Source organism: Vidua macroura, chromosome 6 (genome assembly GCF_024509145.1).
Source record: "Vidua macroura isolate BioBank_ID:100142 chromosome 6, ASM2450914v1, whole genome shotgun sequence".
In the NCBI taxonomy this organism is placed as follows: domain Eukaryota; kingdom Metazoa; phylum Chordata; class Aves; order Passeriformes; family Viduidae; genus Vidua; species Vidua macroura.
The window spans coordinates 54,181,883-54,200,748 of record NC_071576.1 but is presented as its reverse complement, the minus strand read 5'-3'; the positions used below and the strand labels follow the sequence as shown (position 1 = coordinate 54,200,748).

General features: G+C 60.6%; 3 protein-coding genes across 3 annotated transcripts; all 3 read right to left on the bottom strand.

The window, feature by feature from the left end:
* Positions 1–3,871: 3,871 nt before the first annotated feature.
* LOC128809033 (uncharacterized) lies at positions 3,872–7,152 on the bottom strand. The gene is made up of 6 exons (XM_053980726.1): positions 6,135–7,152; positions 5,763–5,984; positions 5,560–5,663; positions 5,415–5,465; positions 4,741–5,107; positions 3,872–4,344 (listed from the first exon to the last, which is right to left on the bottom strand). The coding sequence occupies exons 1-6, from the start codon at positions 7,150–7,152 to the stop codon at positions 3,872–3,874; spliced, it is 2,235 nt and encodes a 744-aa protein (XP_053836701.1).
* A 1,894-nt stretch (positions 7,153–9,046) lies between these two features.
* On the bottom strand, positions 9,047–12,511 carry LOC128809032 (uncharacterized). Its single transcript, XM_053980725.1, has 6 exons — positions 11,494–12,511; positions 11,122–11,343; positions 10,919–11,022; positions 10,774–10,824; positions 10,100–10,466; positions 9,047–9,703 (listed from the first exon to the last, which is right to left on the bottom strand). The coding sequence occupies exons 1-6, from the start codon at positions 12,509–12,511 to the stop codon at positions 9,231–9,233; spliced, it is 2,235 nt and encodes a 744-aa protein (XP_053836700.1). The 3' UTR covers positions 9,047–9,230.
* A 1,894-nt stretch (positions 12,512–14,405) lies between these two features.
* LOC128809031 (uncharacterized) lies at positions 14,406–17,870 on the bottom strand. The gene is made up of 6 exons (XM_053980724.1): positions 16,853–17,870; positions 16,481–16,702; positions 16,278–16,381; positions 16,133–16,183; positions 15,459–15,825; positions 14,406–15,062 (listed from the first exon to the last, which is right to left on the bottom strand). Exons 1-6 carry the CDS (start codon positions 17,868–17,870, stop codon positions 14,590–14,592), a joined length of 2,235 nt encoding a protein of 744 aa, XP_053836699.1. The 3' UTR covers positions 14,406–14,589.
* Between the last annotated feature and the right edge of the window lie 996 nt (positions 17,871–18,866).

The window sequence follows — 18,866 nt, the reverse complement described above, 5'->3', positions numbered from 1 at the left end:
TGGGTTTGGATGCTGGATGGGAATGCTGTGGATCACAGATGGAGAGTTTGGTTGTTGCTAAGCACAGCTTGTCCACCTCAAGGACTCTGTAGGGTCCTAGAAGCCACTCCATGTCCCATGCTCTGCCCTCGAGGAGGTGACAAAGAGCCTGGAGGGAACATGTCCAGGAAAGCCAACCCAGACTGCACAGAGGGATATTCCAGACCACAGGATGTCCTGCTGAGTCTAACAGCTGAGGAAGCTGGTCAGGAGAGGCTGATTGCTAGTGGGATTGACTGGGCACGAGGCAGAGGGTGCTGAGCACTTGTGTTGGGCATTACTGCTCAATCCTGGGCTTTGGTCCTCTGGCTCATTTCTCCCTCTCTTCTTCCTCCTTCTTGTTTGTATTCAGCTTCCTGGATTTCTTCTCCAGGTCTTCTCAGTCTTTCTTATCTTTTTTTCCTTTGGTTTTTTTTTTTTTTTTTTTTTTTTTTTTTTCCCTGTGGATTTTTTTCCTTTTTTCCTTTTCCTTTTTTTCCCTGCCCCACTGCTGGAGGCTGAGCCCACCAGAGTATGTCCATCTGTCCTAGAGCCCCTTTTGGCATCTGCACATCCCTGAACATCTCCATTGGATGCTGCCTTCCCCTCGGAAGGTCCTTGTCTATAATGATGTGTGAAATGAAACTATAGAGATTATTTTAAAAATGGATATTTTAATGAAAGTATTGCCCTTATACTTCTCATAGAGACCTCACAAAAAACAGTTTTCTTTCAGATTCTCATGTCATTATTCAGTAAATTATATTAAATAAATACAGCCTAATAAATGAGCCTAAGGCAAAGCATTTATTAGGACTACGGTGGTTATTCTAGAGTAACTTCTCCTGTGAGCAGTCATCCAAGCCTCTGACTCTGGCAAAAGACTGACAGTCCAGAAGAAAGCACTCATCTTCCAACGGGAGACTTCCCACTCAGAGAAGTTTTCCCGGAATAATTATTTTTTTATTATGTTTTCTCCAGACAAGCAGTGCTTTGTTCTCTGGACCTCAGAAAACGCTACCACAGCTGTAAATACCCACAGATTTGCAGTTAGGGCTTGCAAGCAGCACTACCTGATGGCCCAGTGCAGGGGCGTAGAATTCAAATCTCCACCGAGCTGATCCACTACCGCACCTTTGGAAATGTAATATCTGTGTAATAATAACACAATAAGGTAATAACAGGCACAATAAAATAGCAAAACATTATACTAAAGATAATATAGCTAAAGGAGCAAATGACTCATAATAAAAACTTCACTGGAGAAGCAAATGGACAAAAGTGGTTTAGCAGTAAATAATGCTATTTCAAGAAAATGTTGAAGAAAAACTAGAGTCATTAGCAAGGTATTCCTAAAATCAGCTTTCATCTTTGTTACAGAAACAAACCCAGGAAAATCTAATGACTTCATATACTACATGATTTCACATAGAAAGAAATGGGCTACCTTTACACTTCAGTGACATTTTCACTAAGATAAGTACATTAAAATTTGAATTCTACCCTTTTCTTCTCAAGCAGCACATTCCTTTGTTTTCAAGTACAAAAGCAACAAAGTGATTGTAGGTAACAGTGGCAGAATACACTGTATTACTGTCACAGGGACTCCCAGCTTACTTTACCAGCTCCTGTCTGTTGTTTATTGCTGCCCAGTGAAGAAGAGTCACATTTTCTTTGTCTGGTTGTCGAACATCATACCCTGCTTCTACCAGTTCTTTGCATCGATCTAGCATTTGAATTGCGGATAAAAAGATTCAAACTATACTCTGCCGGATCAGTCTGTGTCTCCCAGACGGGATGGGACCCTGACTGGTTGCAGACTTACGATTTTTTATCTGTCCGTATCATACAAGCAAAAAGCAAGAGACACAGAGAAATAACAACATCCATGCAAATCCAGATCAGAGACAAGATGGCAGCTTATGCAAAGCCTTTTTCTACATATTCTTTGAACCAATAGTGTAAAAGAAAAGGTGTGAAGTCATTATACTCTAACCAATAAGAAAAGGACCCACGTGGGTTTAACATTAACAAAAGGACATCTATGAACCTCAAACAATACACAATAATTCATTATTTAAGATTGAAACTTTTTCTATCTTTGCAAAGCATATATCTAGGACTTTTCACATCTTGAACTATCAGTAAGTTCTTGTTCTTTCTTCTTCTTTATGATAAATATAAATGTATTCATTTGGTTCTTAACTTCCTAGCTTCCCATTATAAGGTTTTGAAATCTCCCAGCCTTTCTTAGATTTATGTCTACTTTCTGGGGCTTTTCTGCATTTCTAAAGACTTTGACCTTTTTTATATTCCTGCACTCTAAAACTTGTAAAAGTTGTAAAGCTGGTATGTTTATTGCAGCACTGGACGCATGTGGGGATCATTCCCCTTCAAAAGACATGCACACCCCTGAGAACTCCCCATATTTTTCTATTCTTCCTTCTAACACATATGCATGGAATTGCACAATAGGTTCATGAATATTCATTCTACTAGTTTCACATTACAGCTTGCAATTAGTCCTTGAACAGAGAATAGTCCTTGTAGCTCCTGGAAGAAATGTGTCACAGCACTTGGACAATTGGCAGTCACCACTCACAGGTCATTGGAAAGGGGATAACTACCACTCCCAGCTCAGACTCCAGACGATGACTGACACACAGAGCTTTTGCCATCCTGTCACAGTGGGGTCCTGGCTGGAAGGATCACGGCTCAGCTCAGGTCTTCAGGTAGAGACTGGGAGAGACATTCAGGGCACAAGAGCATCAGCAGGCCTCATAAAAGGGAAGAAAACTGAAAGAGCAGGCAAATTTATGAAAAAAAATCCCCACATTTATTTCCCAAACCCTGCTTTGGGAGGTCAGGGCAATAGGCAGAAGGTGGCACAGGTTTAGTAGATAGCACCTGCCCACAGCCAGGCACCTGGGTGCTTTCCTATGACTGGTTACTGCACTTTCCATCACCATCGGTGTTTTTAAGGCAGTGGAAGATATTTTTCACAGAATCAAAGAATAATGAGGTTGGAAGAGACCTCGAAGATCATCAAGTCCAACCTATGCCCTAACACCTCAACTAGATTATAGCACCAATTGCCATGTCCAGTTTTCTTTTAGGGGGTAAAATGAGACCAGCACCATGGGAGTGACTCCGGCCTCTCAACATTTCCCGTGAGCTCCACGCACATGACTTAGGATGGTGCAGACCCACTTGGTCAAGCGCCCAGCTCTGCCTCCCATTTCAGGGGAAGAAGAGGAAGAGGTCAGCAGAGCTCAACTAGAAATGAAATTCTGTAGCTTATGGTTTTCCCCAGAGCTCTGGAAAGAGAGCAGCAGAACGTCTCTGTCCCTGAAACCCGACGACCCTTGGAATGCACACACGGACCCGTGTGTCACTTCAGGAGACACCAAGAAGCCCTGCCACTTTGAAAGGGCAGCTGTTGTTTCACTGTTGCAATTCTTGGCTCGGTAAAGCGCCTCCTCCCCACACTACAGGCTGAGCTTAGAGACACAAAAGTACCACCCTGGAGGAAAGGCATGGAAAGCTTGACCAAGGCTGAAGGCAGCACTCCGATTACCCCTTTCCCCAAGAGGTTTCTTTAGCTGAAGTTGCTGACAAGGACCAGACTTGACACACCGCAATGGGTTTGTGGTTTTATTTTTTGGGTCCTCCGTCCTGCGTGGGACTCGGTAAGTGGGTGCTGCAGAGGCTCCGGCAAGGCATCAAAAACGCCTGCCCTGCACCCAAGGGTGGCGCAAGATCTCCTCCAGCTCTGGCCTGTCCTCAGGGTGCTTGGCCAAACACCACTGGATCAGATGTCGGCACTCTGGGGAGAGAAGCCAGAAAGCGCCGGTCACTGGCAGAAGTCTCCTGCCCAGCTGCCCCTGTCGCCTGCAGGGCCCGGGCCGCGCCGCGTGTGCTCAGGGCTGCGCCGGCCTCCCGACCGACTCTGCCCTGCGCGGGAGAGCGGCACGGCGGGGCACGGCCGCCTCCTTCGGCCGCCCGTGCCGCGCTGACCCCCTCGGCACGGGCCCCCTCCTGCGGCCGGCCCTTGAGGGCAGAACGACGTCCCGCGGAGCTGCGTGAGGGCCGCGCCGGGCTGCGCGCCGCCCTCTGCCAAAGCCCGCCTTCTTGAGGCCGGGTACCAACCTGGAGAGACCTGCTGCCAGAAGAAGAGCTGCCCCAGCACGATGTCATGGTCGTCCCTGAAGGGGAGGCTCCCGCAGACCATGACGTACAGCAGCACGCCCAGGGACCAGACGGTCGCCCCATGGCCGTGGTAGCAGCCAAGGCAGATCCACTCGGGCGGGCTGTACGCGTGCGTTCCTAGGGGAGACAGGCGGCGCTGTCCAGGCGCAGGCTGCAGCCTTCCAGAGCCTGGCACCAGCCTCCTGGCTGAGGCAGGGGCTGCACCCGCGGCCACAGCTTCCCCCCCGAGGCCACCCCGCGTCCCCCAGCCAGCTGGCCAAAGGCAAGAAACCATTCTGCAAGGCAAAGAAGGCCAGCGGAGCAGCCCAGGCCCTTGTGGGCCTGCTGAGCCCAGGGGCCGGGAGCTGGCTTTTGCCGCCCCCCTCTGTCGGCAGGGCCGGCAGCCGGCTCCTGGGGCACGGCATCTGCCCCGTGCCAAAGGGCAGCCGGCTGAAGGTCGCAGCCCGCGGCCCAGGAGGGAACGGGGCCCTGCAGTGCCTGGCACCGAGAGCCGGACCCAGGCCATGGGCTCACCGGCAAACCGCGTGAAGGCCTGCTCCTGGAGGAAGGTGCCGCAACCGAAGTCGATGAGCTTCAGGTCGCCACTCTCCGGGGCCACGAGGAGGTTCTCCGGCTTGATGTCCCGGTGCAGGACGCCGCAGGCGGTGCAGTGCCGCACGGCCTCCAGCACCTGGTAGAAAAGCCAGCGCGCCATCTCCTCGCACAGGAACTCGTGCTCCTGCAGGAACTGCAGGAGATCCTGCGATGCCTCCGGACGCTCCATCACCAGCACAAAGCTGTCAGGCAGCTCAAACCAGTCGAGGAGCTGGATGATGTTGTGGCAGTCAGAGCCCACCTTCTCCATGAGCACGATCTCCATGGGCACGCAGGTGCCGTCGGGCTGTGAGGAGGAGAAAATCAGTGCCCCCAGCGGGCCTGGTGCTGCCCTGAGGCTGCGCCGCGCCCTGCCTGGGATGCCCCAGTGCCCCCTTGCGCAGCCTCCCTGGTGCTTGGGCTTCCTCCCGCCCAGGGGATGCTTGGGGGTGCCCCCTGCCCGGCCCCACCGCTGGCGTTTGGCATGCCCAGGCCCGCGATGCCGTGGCTCCCACGCTGCCCCCGCCCTCCGCCGCCTCCCACTCCCAATCGGCGCCCCGGGACTCTCCCTGCCCGCCCCGCACCGCTCTGTCCCGCTGGCCCCGCTCCCTCACCAGCTCGACCCACTGCAGGACGCTCTCCCGGGCCACACGTTTGATGGCCACCTGCAAGCCATCGAGAGAGGAGGGCTGAGATCCAGCCCTGCCTCTCCCCACCGCTGCCCCTCCTCCCACGCCCGGCCATGTCGCGGCCACTCACCGGGCTCCCATCGGAGAGGCGGATGCCCGAGAAAACGGTGCCGAAGCCACCGCTGCCCAGCTGCGGGCCCAGCTGGTACAGCTCCTGCAGCTGCTTCTTTTGCCCTGCGGCCAAGAGCGAGCCATCAGCCTTGCGCCCAGGAAGCCCCCGCAAGCGCCCGCCAGGGAAGCGGGCCTGGCCACCCCGGGCCACCTTGCTCTCACCTGCTTCCTGCTGCGCGCCGGGCAGTGGCCGCCGCCCGGCGGCCGACGGGCCGGCGAGCGGCAGAGCTGGGCCAGGGCCGCGCGCACAGGCGGCTGCAGGAGCCCCAGTGCAGCGGGGCAGGGCGGCACCGTCGCTGTCCCCGGCCTCATGGGCTGGACTCTGCTCTTGACGAGGGCCGGGGCTACAGCCCGAGGCTTCGCACAGGGGCGTCCCAGGAGCAGCTGCAAAGCAGACGGGCCTTTTTCAAGCCGTGCCATCAGAGGCACTGGAAACAGCCAGCGACTAGGCTGCTCTCAGGGGCCCTGGCCTGGCCTGGCCGCGCCCCTCAAGAGCCCCGGGGGAGCCTCAGACAGCTCCTCGGGAGATCTCACCTGCTATTAGAAAGCCCTTCCTGGCAGTCGAGGGCTGTCTTGGGGCAGCTTCCTGGAGATGGAGGAACCTCCTTGGTGTCTGGAGGCTCATCTCCACCACCAGGCTCGGGCTGTCGCCAGCTGGCACAACCGGCACAGCGTCCTGGCCGCTGTGGGATGACCACTGCCGGCTCCAGGACGCTTGCTGCTCCACCAGCTGCTCCTGAGACGGCTCCCCTGCATCGGGCTGGGCTCCCATTTGGACTTCTGGGCTTTCCCCTGCCACGTCAATGGTCAGGATTGGGCCCGTGTTGTTGAAGTCCGTGAGTCCAAGGGAGCTGGGAGACCTGTCCACGGGCTCTGCACCTTCTGCAGGCTGACAGGTCTCACTGAGCCTCTGCGAGGGGTGGAGGCTGTCAGAGATTGCAGAGGCTCCTGGCAGGATGCAGGGGCTCTGACAGCCTGAGGTTCCTGCATGGATGGCGGCTCCCCCCTGCTGTGCCATCCTTGCAGGCCTTGAGGCTCTCCCAGGGATGGAGAATCTTGCTGGGAGCAGCCTCTTGAAGGGATGGAGGCTTCTGGAGGAGCTGGACAAGCCACAGCAGGGCAGGTGGCCTCGCTGCAGCAGCTCCTCCAGTTCTTTCCACAACGCCTGCCACATCCCAGAGTAGAGCGGCGCCTGTGTCCCGTTGCCATCCCAGAGCAGCAGCATCAGTTCCTGCAGCTCCTGGGCCACTGCCACGCAGGGGCCGCAGCTGCAGGGGCTGCCCAGGGGGCTCGCGGGAGCACGTGGCCGCTTGCGAGGAGTCGCCCGAGGCCTGGGGAACCTGGGAGCCGCAAGGGCTCCTCGCGTCCTCCGTGAGCCTCTGGGCCGGGACCCGGGGCGCTTGCTCCTCTTCGCTGTCCTCTTCGCTGCCGCTCTCCGCCAGCTCCATGGTTGCCAGTGGCCAAAGGCCCACCAGACAGCCACAGCGGCCAGCAGCAGGACAAGCGCAGTCATCAGGACTCCACCGTCACCCATGGCTCCGGCACGTCCCATCGCGACTGCACTGGCAGCTGCGGGCGCTGGCCCGTCTTATATAGCGCCGGCCCGGTGATGTCACAGTGCTGCGGCCAGCACAGCCCTGGGACGTCACAGCCCTGCCTGACGCCAGCGCTCAGCCCCTTTGTGGCATCACAGCCCAGCCCGCCTCAGGGATCAGCAGAACCGGCAAATGGCTGAAGGTGGACATGGCCAGGGAAGGAAGAATGGGAGCTCAGCCTGTTGCAAGGAATCCTTCCCTGGAGACAGCGGCGCATCAGGAAGAGTGCTGCTGCCAGCAGCGTCAAGCCCACGGCTCCCAGGACGTTTCAGCGTTACCAGCTGGAAACACCCGTACTCTGTGCCTGAGAAGATCCTCCAGAGACAAAGGGAGCTGCAGTTCCTCTGTCTCTGGGGAGCTCTCCTGAACTGGCTGTCGAGGGCACCAAGAGTTTCTTGTTAGCAGCTCACTGACTTCTGCTGCGCCTCTGCTCGAAATAAATCGGGATTCGCCGAGGAGCGCTCATTGTGCTCCCACTGCTCTGCCTTGGACTGGGATTCGCTTTCTTTCTTCCCAATAGCTGGCACGTGTTGGGTTTGGATGGGAATGCTGTGCATCAAACAGGGGTGGTTTGGTTTCTGCTGAGCAGGGCTTGCCCTCTTCAAGGACTTTGCAGTGTCCCTTGGTACGCCAGTGCAGTGTTTTCCACTGGGAAGGGAGGGATGAGCGTTGAAGACAGAGGCACCTTAAACCAAAGAATGCACCTTAAACAGCTTTGCCGCGTCTCTGTCCTTGTTTGCGAGGTGACCATCCACATCCTGGAAGGGGACAATGTTATTTCTACAATGGTTTTTCTTTCCACTAATGTATTTAAAACCCCTCTTTTTATTGTGCCCCACATTTCTGGCCACCTTCATCTCCACCACACCAGCTTTCGCCACACCAAATTTCTCCCTACAGTGGCTAGAAGCATCTGCGTATTCTTCTCCTGACCTGGATTCCACGGGGCACACAGCTTCCTTTTCCATCCTCTTTCCCAGAGAAGATGCCTGTCCAGGCAAGCCAGCCTTCTGCCTCGCCTGCTTGGCTTCCCACATTTGGGCATCGCCTGCTCCTGTGCCCTTCGGAGGTGATGTTTCCAAAGCGACCAGCACTGATGGACCCCAGTACCTTCAAAAACATTTTCCCCGGGGACCTTGCTTGCAGTTCCCTGAGCAGCCTGAAGTCTGCTCTCCTCGTGCTCCGAGCTGAGGCTTTGATGGCCCTTTTCCTCTTGTCAGAGCTTTGAGGCTCCGTTTATTTGTGGTCGCTGTGGCCAAGACGGCCGCCAATCCCAGCTTGGCCCAGGGCAGGTGGGGCTCAGACGGCGGCCTGGCTCTAGGGGGGCTCAGCCGGAGAGTCCTGAGCTGTGGGGGCCTCCTCCCTTACTGGGAGGAGGCTCCCCAGGGAGGAAGAAGGCTCTGGCATGAGCCACGAGGCCTGGTGTGGCTGCCTCGGGAAGGGAAAGAAAGAGGAAGAGCTCATCGGGGCTCAGCTTGAAAAGACGTTCTGCTGCTTCTGGTTCTTCTTGGAGAGGAGACGTCTCTGTCCCTGAAACCCGACGACCCTTGGAATGCACACACGGACCCGTGTGTCACTTCAGGAGACACCAAGAAGCCCTGCCACTTTGAAAGGGCAGCTGTTGTTTCACTGTTGCAATTCTTGGCTCGGTAAAGCGCCTCCTCCCCACACTACAGGCTGAGCTTAGAGACACAAAAGTACCACCCTGGAGGAAAGGCATGGAAAGCTTGACCAAGGCTGAAGGCAGCACTCCGATTACCCCTTTCCCCAAGAGGTTTCTTTAGCTGAAGTTGCTGACAAGGACCAGACTTGACACACCGCAATGGGTTTGTGGTTTTATTTTTTGGGTCCTCCGTCCTGCGTGGGACTCGGTAAGTGGGTGCTGCAGAGGCTCCGGCAAGGCATCAAAAACGCCTGCCCTGCACCCAAGGGTGGCGCAAGATCTCCTCCAGCTCTGGCCTGTCCTCAGGGTGCTTGGCCAAACACCACTGGATCAGATGTCGGCACTCTGGGGAGAGAAGCCAGAAAGCGCCGGTCACTGGCAGAAGTCTCCTGCCCAGCTGCCCCCGTCGCCTGCAGGGCCCGGGCCGCGCCGCGTGTGCTCAGGGCTGCGCCGGCCTCCCGACCGACTCTGCCCTGCGCGGGAGAGCGGCACGGCGGGGCACGGCCGCCTCCTTCGGCCGCCCGTGCCGCGCTGACCCCCTCGGCACGGGCCCCCTCCTGCGGCCGGCCCTTGAGGGCAGAACGACGTCCCGCGGAGCTGCGTGAGGGCCGCGCCGGGCTGCGCGCCGCCCTCTGCCAAAGCCCGCCTTCTTGAGGCCGGGTACCAACCTGGAGAGACCTGCTGCCAGAAGAAGAGCTGCCCCAGCACGATGTCATGGTCGTCCCTGAAGGGGAGGCTCCCGCAGACCATGACGTACAGCAGCACGCCCAGGGACCAGACGGTCGCCCCATGGCCGTGGTAGCAGCCAAGGCAGATCCACTCGGGCGGGCTGTACGCGTGCGTTCCTAGGGGAGACAGGCGGCGCTGTCCAGGCGCAGGCTGCAGCCTTCCAGAGCCTGGCGCCAGCCTCCTGGCTGAGGCAGGGGCTGCACCCGCGGCCACAGCTTCCCCCCCGAGGCCACCCCGCGTCCCCCAGCCAGCTGGCCAAAGGCAAGAAACCATTCTGCAAGGCAAAGAAGGCCAGCGGAGCAGCCCAGGCCCTTGTGGGCCTGCTGAGCCCAGGGGCCGGGAGCTGGCTTTTGCCGCCCCCCTCTGTCGGCAGGGCCGGCAGCCGGCTCCTGGGGCACGGCATCTGCCCCGTGCCAAAGGGCAGCCGGCTGAAGGTCGCAGCCCGCGGCCCAGGAGGGAACGGGGCCCTGCAGTGCCTGGCACCGAGAGCCGGACCCAGGCCATGGGCTCACCGGCAAACCGCGTGAAGGCCTGCTCCTGGAGGAAGGTGCCGCAACCGAAGTCGATGAGCTTCAGGTCGCCACTCTCCGGGGCCACGAGGAGGTTCTCCGGCTTGATGTCCCGGTGCAGGACGCCGCAGGCGGTGCAGTGCCGCACGGCCTCCAGCACCTGGTAGAAAAGCCAGCGCGCCATCTCCTCGCACAGGAACTCGTGCTCCTGCAGGAACTGCAGGAGATCCTGCGATGCCTCCGGACGCTCCATCACCAGCACAAAGCTGTCAGGCAGCTCAAACCAGTCGAGGAGCTGGATGATGTTGTGGCAGTCAGAGCCCACCTTCTCCATGAGCACGATCTCCATGGGCACGCAGGTGCCGTCGGGCTGTGAGGAGGAGAAAATCAGTGCCCCCAGCGGGCCTGGTGCTGCCCTGAGGCTGCGCCGCGCCCTGCCTGGGATGCCCCAGTGCCCCCTTGCGCAGCCTCCCTGGTGCTTGGGCTTCCTCCCGCCCAGGGGATGCTTGGGGGTGCCCCCTGCCCGGCCCCACCGCTGGCGTTTGGCATGCCCAGGCCCGCGATGCCGCGGCTCCCACGCTGCCCCCGCCCTCCGCCGCCTCCCACTCCCAATCGGCGCCCCGGGACTCTCCCTGCCCGCCCCGCACCGCTCTGTCCCGCTGGCCCCGCTCACTCACCAGCTCGACCCACTGCAGGACGCTCTCCCGGGCCACACGTTTGATGGCCACCTGCAAGCCATCGAGAGAGGAGGGCTGAGATCCAGCCCTGCCTCTCCCCACCGCTGCCCCTCCTCCCACGCCCGGCCATGTCGCGGCCACTCACCGGGCTCCCATCGGAGAGGCGGATGCCCGAGAAAACGGTGCCGAAGCCACCGCTGCCCAGCTGCGGGCCCAGCTGGTACAGCTCCTGCAGCTGCTTCTTTTGCCCTGCGGCCAAGAGCGAGCCATCAGCCTTGCGCCCAGGAAGCCCCCGCAAGCGCCCGCCAGGGAAGCGGGCCTGGCCACCCCGGGCCACCTTGCTCTCACCTGCTTCCTGCTGCGCGCCGGGCAGTGGCCGCCGCCCGGCGGCCGACGGGCCGGCGAGCGGCAGAGCTGGGCCAGGGCCGCGCGCACAGGCGGCTGCAGGAGCCCCAGTGCAGCGGGGCAGGGCGGCACCGTCGCTGTCCCCGGCCTCATGGGCTGGACTCTGCTCTTGACGAGGGCCGGGGCTACAGCCCGAGGCTTCGCACAGGGGCGTCCCAGGAGCAGCTGCAAAGCAGACGGGCCTTTTTCAAGCCGTGCCATCAGAGGCACTGGAAACAGCCAGCGACTAGGCTGCTCTCAGGGGCCCTGGCCTGGCCTGGCCGCGCCCCTCAAGAGCCCCGGGGGAGCCTCAGACAGCTCCTCGGGAGATCTCACCTGCTATTAGAAAGCCCTTCCTGGCAGTCGAGGGCTGTCTTGGGGCAGCTTCCTGGAGATGGAGGAACCTCCTTGGTGTCTGGAGGCTCATCTCCACCACCAGGCTCGGGCTGTCGCCAGCTGGCACAACCGGCACAGCGTCCTGGCCGCTGTGGGATGACCACTGCCGGCTCCAGGACGCTTGCTGCTCCACCAGCTGCTCCTGAGACGGCTCCCCTGCATCGGGCTGGGCTCCCATTTGGACTTCTGGGCTTTCCCCTGCCACGTCAATGGTCAGGATTGGGCCCGTGTTGTTGAAGTCCGTGAGTCCAAGGGAGCTGGGAGACCTGTCCACGGGCTCTGCACCTTCTGCAGGCTGACAGGTCTCACTGAGCCTCTGCGAGGGGTGGAGGCTGTCAGAGATTGCAGAGGCTCCTGGCAGGATGCAGGGGCTCTGACAGCCTGAGGTTCCTGCATGGATGGCGGCTCCCCCCTGCTGTGCCATCCTTGCAGGCCTTGAGGCTCTCCCAGGGATGGAGAATCTTGCTGGGAGCAGCCTCTTGAAGGGATGGAGGCTTCTGGAGGAGCTGGACAAGCCACAGCAGGGCAGGTGGCCTCGCTGCAGCAGCTCCTCCAGTTCTTTCCACAACGCCTGCCACATCCCAGAGTAGAGCGGCGCCTGTGTCCCGTTGCCATCCCAGAGCAGCAGCATCAGTTCCTGCAGCTCCTGGGCCACTGCCACGCAGGGGCCGCAGCTGCAGGGGCTGCCCAGGGGGCTCGCGGGAGCACGTGGCCGCTTGCGAGGAGTCGCCCGAGGCCTGGGGAACCTGGGAGCCGCAAGGGCTCCTCGCGTCCTCCGTGAGCCTCTGGGCCGGGACCCGGGGCGCTTGCTCCTCTTCGCTGTCCTCTTCGCTGCCGCTCTCCGCCAGCTCCATGGTTGCCAGTGGCCAAAGGCCCACCAGACAGCCACAGCGGCCAGCAGCAGGACAAGCGCAGTCATCAGGACTCCACCGTCACCCATGGCTCCGGCACGTCCCATCGCGACTGCACTGGCAGCTGCGGGCGCTGGCCCGTCTTATATAGCGCCGGCCCGGTGATGTCACAGTGCTGCGGCCAGCACAGCCCTGGGACGTCACAGCCCTGCCTGACGCCAGCGCTCAGCCCCTTTGTGGCATCACAGCCCAGCCCGCCTCAGGGATCAGCAGAACCGGCAAATGGCTGAAGGTGGACATGGCCAGGGAAGGAAGAATGGGAGCTCAGCCTGTTGCAAGGAATCCTTCCCTGGAGACAGCGGCGCATCAGGAAGAGTGCTGCTGCCAGCAGCGTCAAGCCCACGGCTCCCAGGACGTTTCAGCGTTACCAGCTGGAAACACCCGTACTCTGTGCCTGAGAAGATCCTCCAGAGACAAAGGGAGCTGCAGTTCCTCTGTCTCTGGGGAGCTCTCCTGAACTGGCTGTCGAGGGCACCAAGAGTTTCTTGTTAGCAGCTCACTGACTTCTGCTGCGCCTCTGCTCGAAATAAATCGGGATTCGCCGAGGAGCGCTCATTGTGCTCCCACTGCTCTGCCTTGGACTGGGATTCGCTTTCTTTCTTCCCAATAGCTGGCACGTGTTGGGTTTGGATGGGAATGCTGTGCATCAAACAGGGGTGGTTTGGTTTCTGCTGAGCAGGGCTTGCCCTCTTCAAGGACTTTGCAGTGTCCCTTGGTACGCCAGTGCAGTGTTTTCCACTGGGAAGGGAGGGATGAGCGTTGAAGACAGAGGCACCTTAAACCAAAGAATGCACCTTAAACAGCTTTGCCGCGTCTCTGTCCTTGTTTGCGAGGTGACCATCCACATCCTGGAAGGGGACAATGTTATTTCTACAATGGTTTTTCTTTCCACTAATGTATTTAAAACCCCTCTTTATATTGTGCCCCACATTTCTGGCCACCTTCATCTCCACCACACCAGCTTTCGCCACACCAAATTTCTCCCTACAGTGGCTAGAAGCATCTGCGTATTCTTCTCCTGACCTGGATTCCACGGGGCACACAGCTTCCTTTTCCATCCTCTTTCCCAGAGAAGATGCCTGTCCAGGCAAGCCAGCCTTCTGCCTCGCCTGCTTGGCTTCCCACATTTGGGCATCGCCTGCTCCTGTGCCCTTCGGAGGTGATGTTTCCAAAGCGACCAGCACTGATGGACCCCAGTACCTTCAAAAACATTTTCCCCGGGGACCTTGCTTGCAGTTCCCTGAGCAGCCTGAAGTCTGCTCTCCTCGTGCTCCGAGCTGAGGCTTTGATGGCCCTTTTCCTCTTGTCAGAGCTTTGAGGCTCCGTTTATTTGTGGTCGCTGTGGCCAAGACGGCCGCCAATCCCAGCTTGGCCCAGGGCAGGTGGGGCTCAGACGGCGGCCTGGCTCTAGGGGGGCTCAGCCGGAGAGTCCTGAGCTGTGGGGGCCTCCTCCCTTACTGGGAGGAGGCTCCCCAGGGAGGAAGAAGGCTCTGGCATGAGCCACGAGGCCTGGTGTGGCTGCCTCGGGAAGGGAAAGAAAGAGGAAGAGCTCATCGGGGCTCAGCTTGAAAAGACGTTCTGCTGCTTCTGGTTCTTCTTGGAGAGGAGACGTCTCTGTCCCTGAAACCCGACGACCCTTGGAATGCACACACGGACCCGTGTGTCACTTCAGGAGACACCAAGAAGCCCTGCCACTTTGAAAGGGCAGCTGTTGTTTCACTGTTGCAATTCTTGGCTCGGTAAAGCGCCTCCTCCCCACACTACAGGCTGAGCTTAGAGACACAAAAGTACCACCCTGGAGGAAAGGCATGGAAAGCTTGACCAAGGCTGAAGGCAGCACTCCGATTACCCCTTTCCCCAAGAGGTTTCTTTAGCTGAAGTTGCTGACAAGGACCAGACTTGACACACCGCAATGGGTTTGTGGTTTTATTTTTTGGGTCCTCCGTCCTGCGTGGGACTCGGTAAGTGGGTGCTGCAGAGGCTCCGGCAAGGCATCAAAAACGCCTGCCCTGCACCCAAGGGTGGCGCAAGATCTCCTCCAGCTCTGGCCTGTCCTCAGGGTGCTTGGCCAAACACCACTGGATCAGATGTCGGCACTCTGGGGAGAGAAGCCAGAAAGCGCCGGTCACTGGCAGAAGTCTCCTGCCCAGCTGCCCCCGTCGCCTGCAGGGCCCGGGCCGCGCCGCGTGTGCTCAGGGCTGCGCCGGCCTCCCGACCGACTCTGCCCTGCGCGGGAGAGCGGCACGGCGGGGCACGGCCGCCTCCTTCGGCCGCCCGTGCCGCGCTGACCCCCTCGGCACGGGCCCCCTCCTGCGGCCGGCCCTTGAGGGCAGAACGACGTCCCGCGGAGCTGCGTGAGGGCCGCGCCGGGCTGCGCGCCGCCCTCTGCCAAAGCCCGCCTTCTTGAGGCCGGGTACCAACCTGGAGAGACCTGCTGCCAGAAGAAGAGCTGCCCCAGCACGATGTCATGGTCGTCCCTGAAGGGGAGGCTCCCGCAGACCATGACGTACAGCAGCACGCCCAGGGACCAGACGGTCGCCCCATGGCCGTGGTAGCAGCCAAGGCAGATCCACTCGGGCGGGCTGTACGCGTGCGTTCCTAGGGGAGACAGGCGGCGCTGTCCAGGCGCAGGCTGCAGCCTTCCAGAGCCTGGCGCCAGCCTCCTGGCTGAGGCAGGGGCTGCACCCGCAGCCACAGCTTCCCCCCCGAGGCCACCCCGCGTCCCCCAGCCAGCTGGCCAAAGGCAAGAAACCATTCTGCAAGGCAAAGAAGGCCAGCGGAGCAGCCCAGGCCCTTGTGGGCCTGCTGAGCCCAGGGGCCGGGAGCTGGCTTTTGCCGCCCCCCTCTGTCGGCAGGGCCGGCAGCCGGCTCCTGGGGCACGGCATCTGCCCCGTGCCAAAGGGCAGCCGGCTGAAGGTCGCAGCCCGCGGCCCAGGAGGGAACGGGGCCCTGCAGTGCCTGGCACCGAGAGCCGGACCCAGGCCATGGGCTCACCGGCAAACCGCGTGAAGGCCTGCTCCTGGAGGAAGGTGCCGCAACCGAAGTCGATGAGCTTCAGGTCGCCACTCTCCGGGGCCACGAGGAGGTTCTCCGGCTTGATGTCCCGGTGCAGGACGCCGCAGGCGGTGCAGTGCCGCACGGCCTCCAGCACCTGGTAGAAAAGCCAGCGCGCCATCTCCTCGCACAGGAACTCGTGCTCCTGCAGGAACTGCAGGAGATCCTGCGATGCCTCCGGACGCTCCATCACCAGCACAAAGCTGTCAGGCAGCTCAAACCAGTCGAGGAGCTGGATGATGTTGTGGCAGTCAGAGCCCACCTTCTCCATGAGCACGATCTCCATGGGCACGCAGGTGCCGTCGGGCTGTGAGGAGGAGAAAATCAGTGCCCCCAGCGGGCCTGGTGCTGCCCTGAGGCTGCGCCGCGCCCTGCCTGGGATGCCCCAGTGCCCCCTTGCGCAGCCTCCCTGGTGCTTGGGCTTCCTCCCGCCCAGGGGATGCTTGGGGGTGCCCCCTGCCCGGCCCCACCGCTGGCGTTTGGCATGCCCAGGCCCGCGATGCCGCGGCTCCCACGCTGCCCCCGCCCTCCGCCGCCTCCCACTCCCAATCGGCGCCCCGGGACTCTCCCTGCCCGCCCCGCACCGCTCTGTCCCGCTGGCCCCGCTCCCTCACCAGCTCGACCCACTGCAGGACGCTCTCCCGGGCCACACGTTTGATGGCCACCTGCAAGCCATCGAGAGAGGAGGGCTGAGATCCAGCCCTGCCTCTCCCCACCGCTGCCCCTCCTCCCACGCCCGGCCATGTCGCGGCCACTCACCGGGCTCCCATCGGAGAGGCGGATGCCCGAGAAAACGGTGCCGAAGCCACCGCTGCCCAGCTGCGGGCCCAGCTGGTACAGCTCCTGCAGCTGCTTCTTTTGCCCTGCGGCCAAGAGCGAGCCATCAGCCTTGCGCCCAGGAAGCCCCCGCAAGCGCCCGCCAGGGAAGCGGGCCTGGCCACCCCGGGCCACCTTGCTCTCACCTGCTTCCTGCTGCGCGCCGGGCAGTGGCCGCCGCCCGGCGGCCGACGGGCCGGCGAGCGGCAGAGCTGGGCCAGGGCCGCGCGCACAGGCGGCTGCAGGAGCCCCAGTGCAGCGGGGCAGGGCGGCACCGTCGCTGTCCCCGGCCTCATGGGCTGGACTCTGCTCTTGACGAGGGCCGGGGCTACAGCCCGAGGCTTCGCACAGGGGCGTCCCAGGAGCAGCTGCAAAGCAGACGGGCCTTTTTCAAGCCGTGCCATCAGAGGCACTGGAAACAGCCAGCGACTAGGCTGCTCTCAGGGGCCCTGGCCTGGCCTGGCCGCGCCCCTCAAGAGCCCCGGGGGAGCCTCAGACAGCTCCTCGGGAGATCTCACCTGCTATTAGAAAGCCCTTCCTGGCAGTCGAGGGCTGTCTTGGGGCAGCTTCCTGGAGATGGAGGAACCTCCTTGGTGTCTGGAGGCTCATCTCCACCACCAGGCTCGGGCTGTCGCCAGCTGGCACAACCGGCACAGCGTCCTGGCCGCTGTGGGATGACCACTGCCGGCTCCAGGACGCTTGCTGCTCCACCAGCTGCTCCTGAGACGGCTCCCCTGCATCGGGCTGGGCTCCCATTTGGACTTCTGGGCTTTCCCCTGCCACGTCAATGGTCAGGATTGGGCCCGTGTTGTTGAAGTCCGTGAGTCCAAGGGAGCTGGGAGACCTGTCCACGGGCTCTGCACCTTCTGCAGGCTGACAGGTCTCACTGAGCCTCTGCGAGGGGTGGAGGCTGTCAGAGATTGCAGAGGCTCCTGGCAGGATGCAGGGGCTCTGACAGCCTGAGGTTCCTGCATGGATGGCGGCTCCCCCCTGCTGTGCCATCCTTGCAGGCCTTGAGGCTCTCCCAGGGATGGAGAATCTTGCTGGGAGCAGCCTCTTGAAGGGATGGAGGCTTCTGGAGGAGCTGGACAAGCCACAGCAGGGCAGGTGGCCTCGCTGCAGCAGCTCCTCCAGTTCTTTCCACAACGCCTGCCACATCCCAGAGTAGAGCGGCGCCTGTGTCCCGTTGCCATCCCAGAGCAGCAGCATCAGTTCCTGCAGCTCCTGGGCCACTGCCACGCAGGGGCCGCAGCTGCAGGGGCTGCCCAGGGGGCTCGCGGGAGCACGTGGCCGCTTGCGAGGAGTCGCCCGAGGCCTGGGGAACCTGGGAGCCGCAAGGGCTCCTCGCGTCCTCCGTGAGCCTCTGGGCCGGGACCCGGGGCGCTTGCTCCTCTTCGCTGTCCTCTTCGCTGCCGCTCTCCGCCAGCTCCATGGTTGCCAGTGGCCAAAGGCCCACCAGACAGCCACAGCGGCCAGCAGCAGGACAAGCGCAGTCATCAGGACTCCACCGTCACCCATGGCTCCGGCACGTCCCATCGCGACTGCACTGGCAGCTGCGGGCGCTGGCCCGTCTTATATAGCGCCGGCCCGGTGATGTCACAGTGCTGCGGCCAGCACAGCCCTGGGACGTCACAGCCCTGCCTGACGCCAGCGCTCAGCCCCTTTGTGGCATCACAGCCCAGCCCGCCTCAGGGATCAGCAGAACCGGCAAATGGCTGAAGGTGGACATGGCCAGGGAAGGAAGAATGGGAGCTCAGCCTGTTGCAAGGAATCCTTCCCTGGAGACAGCGGCGCATCAGGAAGAGTGCTGCTGCCAGCAGCGTCAAGCCCACGGCTCCCAGGACGTTTCAGCGTTACCAGCTGGAAACACCCGTACTCTGTGCCTGAGAAGATCCTCCAGAGACAAAGGGAGCTGCAGTTCCTCTGTCTCTGGGGAGCTCTCCTGAACTGGCTGTCGAGGGCACCAAGAGTTTCTTGTTAGCAGCTCACTGACTTCTGCTGCGCCTCTGCTCGAAATAAATCGGGATTCGCCGAGGAGCGCTCATTGTGCTCCCACTGCTCTGCCTTGGACTGGGATTCGCTTTCTTTCTTCCCAATAGCTGGCACGTGTTGGGTTTGGATGGGAATGCTGTGCATCAAACAGGGGTGGTTTGGTTTCTGCTGAGCAGGGCTTGCCCTCTTCAAGGACTTTGCAGTGTCCCTTGGTACGCCAGTGCAGTGTTTTCCACTGGGAAGGGAGGGATGAGCGTTGAAGACAGAGGCACCTTAAACCAAAGAATGCACCTTAAACAGCTTTGCCGCGTCTCTGTCCTTGTTTGCGAGGTGACCATCCACATCCTGGAAGGGGACAATGTTATTTCTACAATGGTTTTTCTTTCCACTAATGTATTTAAAACCCCTCTTTTTATTGTGCCCCACATTTCTGGCCACCTTCATCTCCACCACACCAGCTTTCGCCACACCAAATTTCTCCCTACAGTGGCTAGAAGCATCTGCGTATTCTTCTCCTGACCTGGATTCCACGGGGCACAC

What these genes read in the sequence shown, in the direction of transcription:
- LOC128809033 (XM_053980726.1), bottom strand. Translation starts at nt 7,152, where the DNA reads ATGGGACGTGCCGGAGCCATGGGTGACGGTGGAGTCCTGATGACTGCG. An exon ending in GAAGGGCTTTCTAATAGCAG is followed by an intron (nt 5,985 to 6,134) that starts GTGAGATCTCCC and finishes TCTGCTTTGCAG; the next exon opens with CTGCTCCTGGGACGCCCCTG. An exon ending in GCCTCTCCGATGGGAGCCCG is followed by an intron (nt 5,466 to 5,559) that starts GTGAGTGGCCGC and finishes GATGGCTTGCAG; the next exon opens with GTGGCCATCAAACGTGTGGC.
- LOC128809032 (XM_053980725.1), bottom strand. Translation starts at nt 12,511, where the DNA reads ATGGGACGTGCCGGAGCCATGGGTGACGGTGGAGTCCTGATGACTGCG. An exon ending in CGGCGCGCAGCAGGAAGCAG is followed by an intron (nt 11,023 to 11,121) that starts GTGAGAGCAAGG and finishes TCTTGGCCGCAG; the next exon opens with GGCAAAAGAAGCAGCTGCAG. An exon ending in GGCCTTCACGCGGTTTGCCG is followed by an intron (nt 9,704 to 10,099) that starts GTGAGCCCATGG and finishes TGTCTCCCCTAG; the next exon opens with GAACGCACGCGTACAGCCCG.
- LOC128809031 (XM_053980724.1), bottom strand. Translation starts at nt 17,870, where the DNA reads ATGGGACGTGCCGGAGCCATGGGTGACGGTGGAGTCCTGATGACTGCG. An exon ending in CGGCGCGCAGCAGGAAGCAG is followed by an intron (nt 16,382 to 16,480) that starts GTGAGAGCAAGG and finishes TCTTGGCCGCAG; the next exon opens with GGCAAAAGAAGCAGCTGCAG. An exon ending in GGCCTTCACGCGGTTTGCCG is followed by an intron (nt 15,063 to 15,458) that starts GTGAGCCCATGG and finishes TGTCTCCCCTAG; the next exon opens with GAACGCACGCGTACAGCCCG.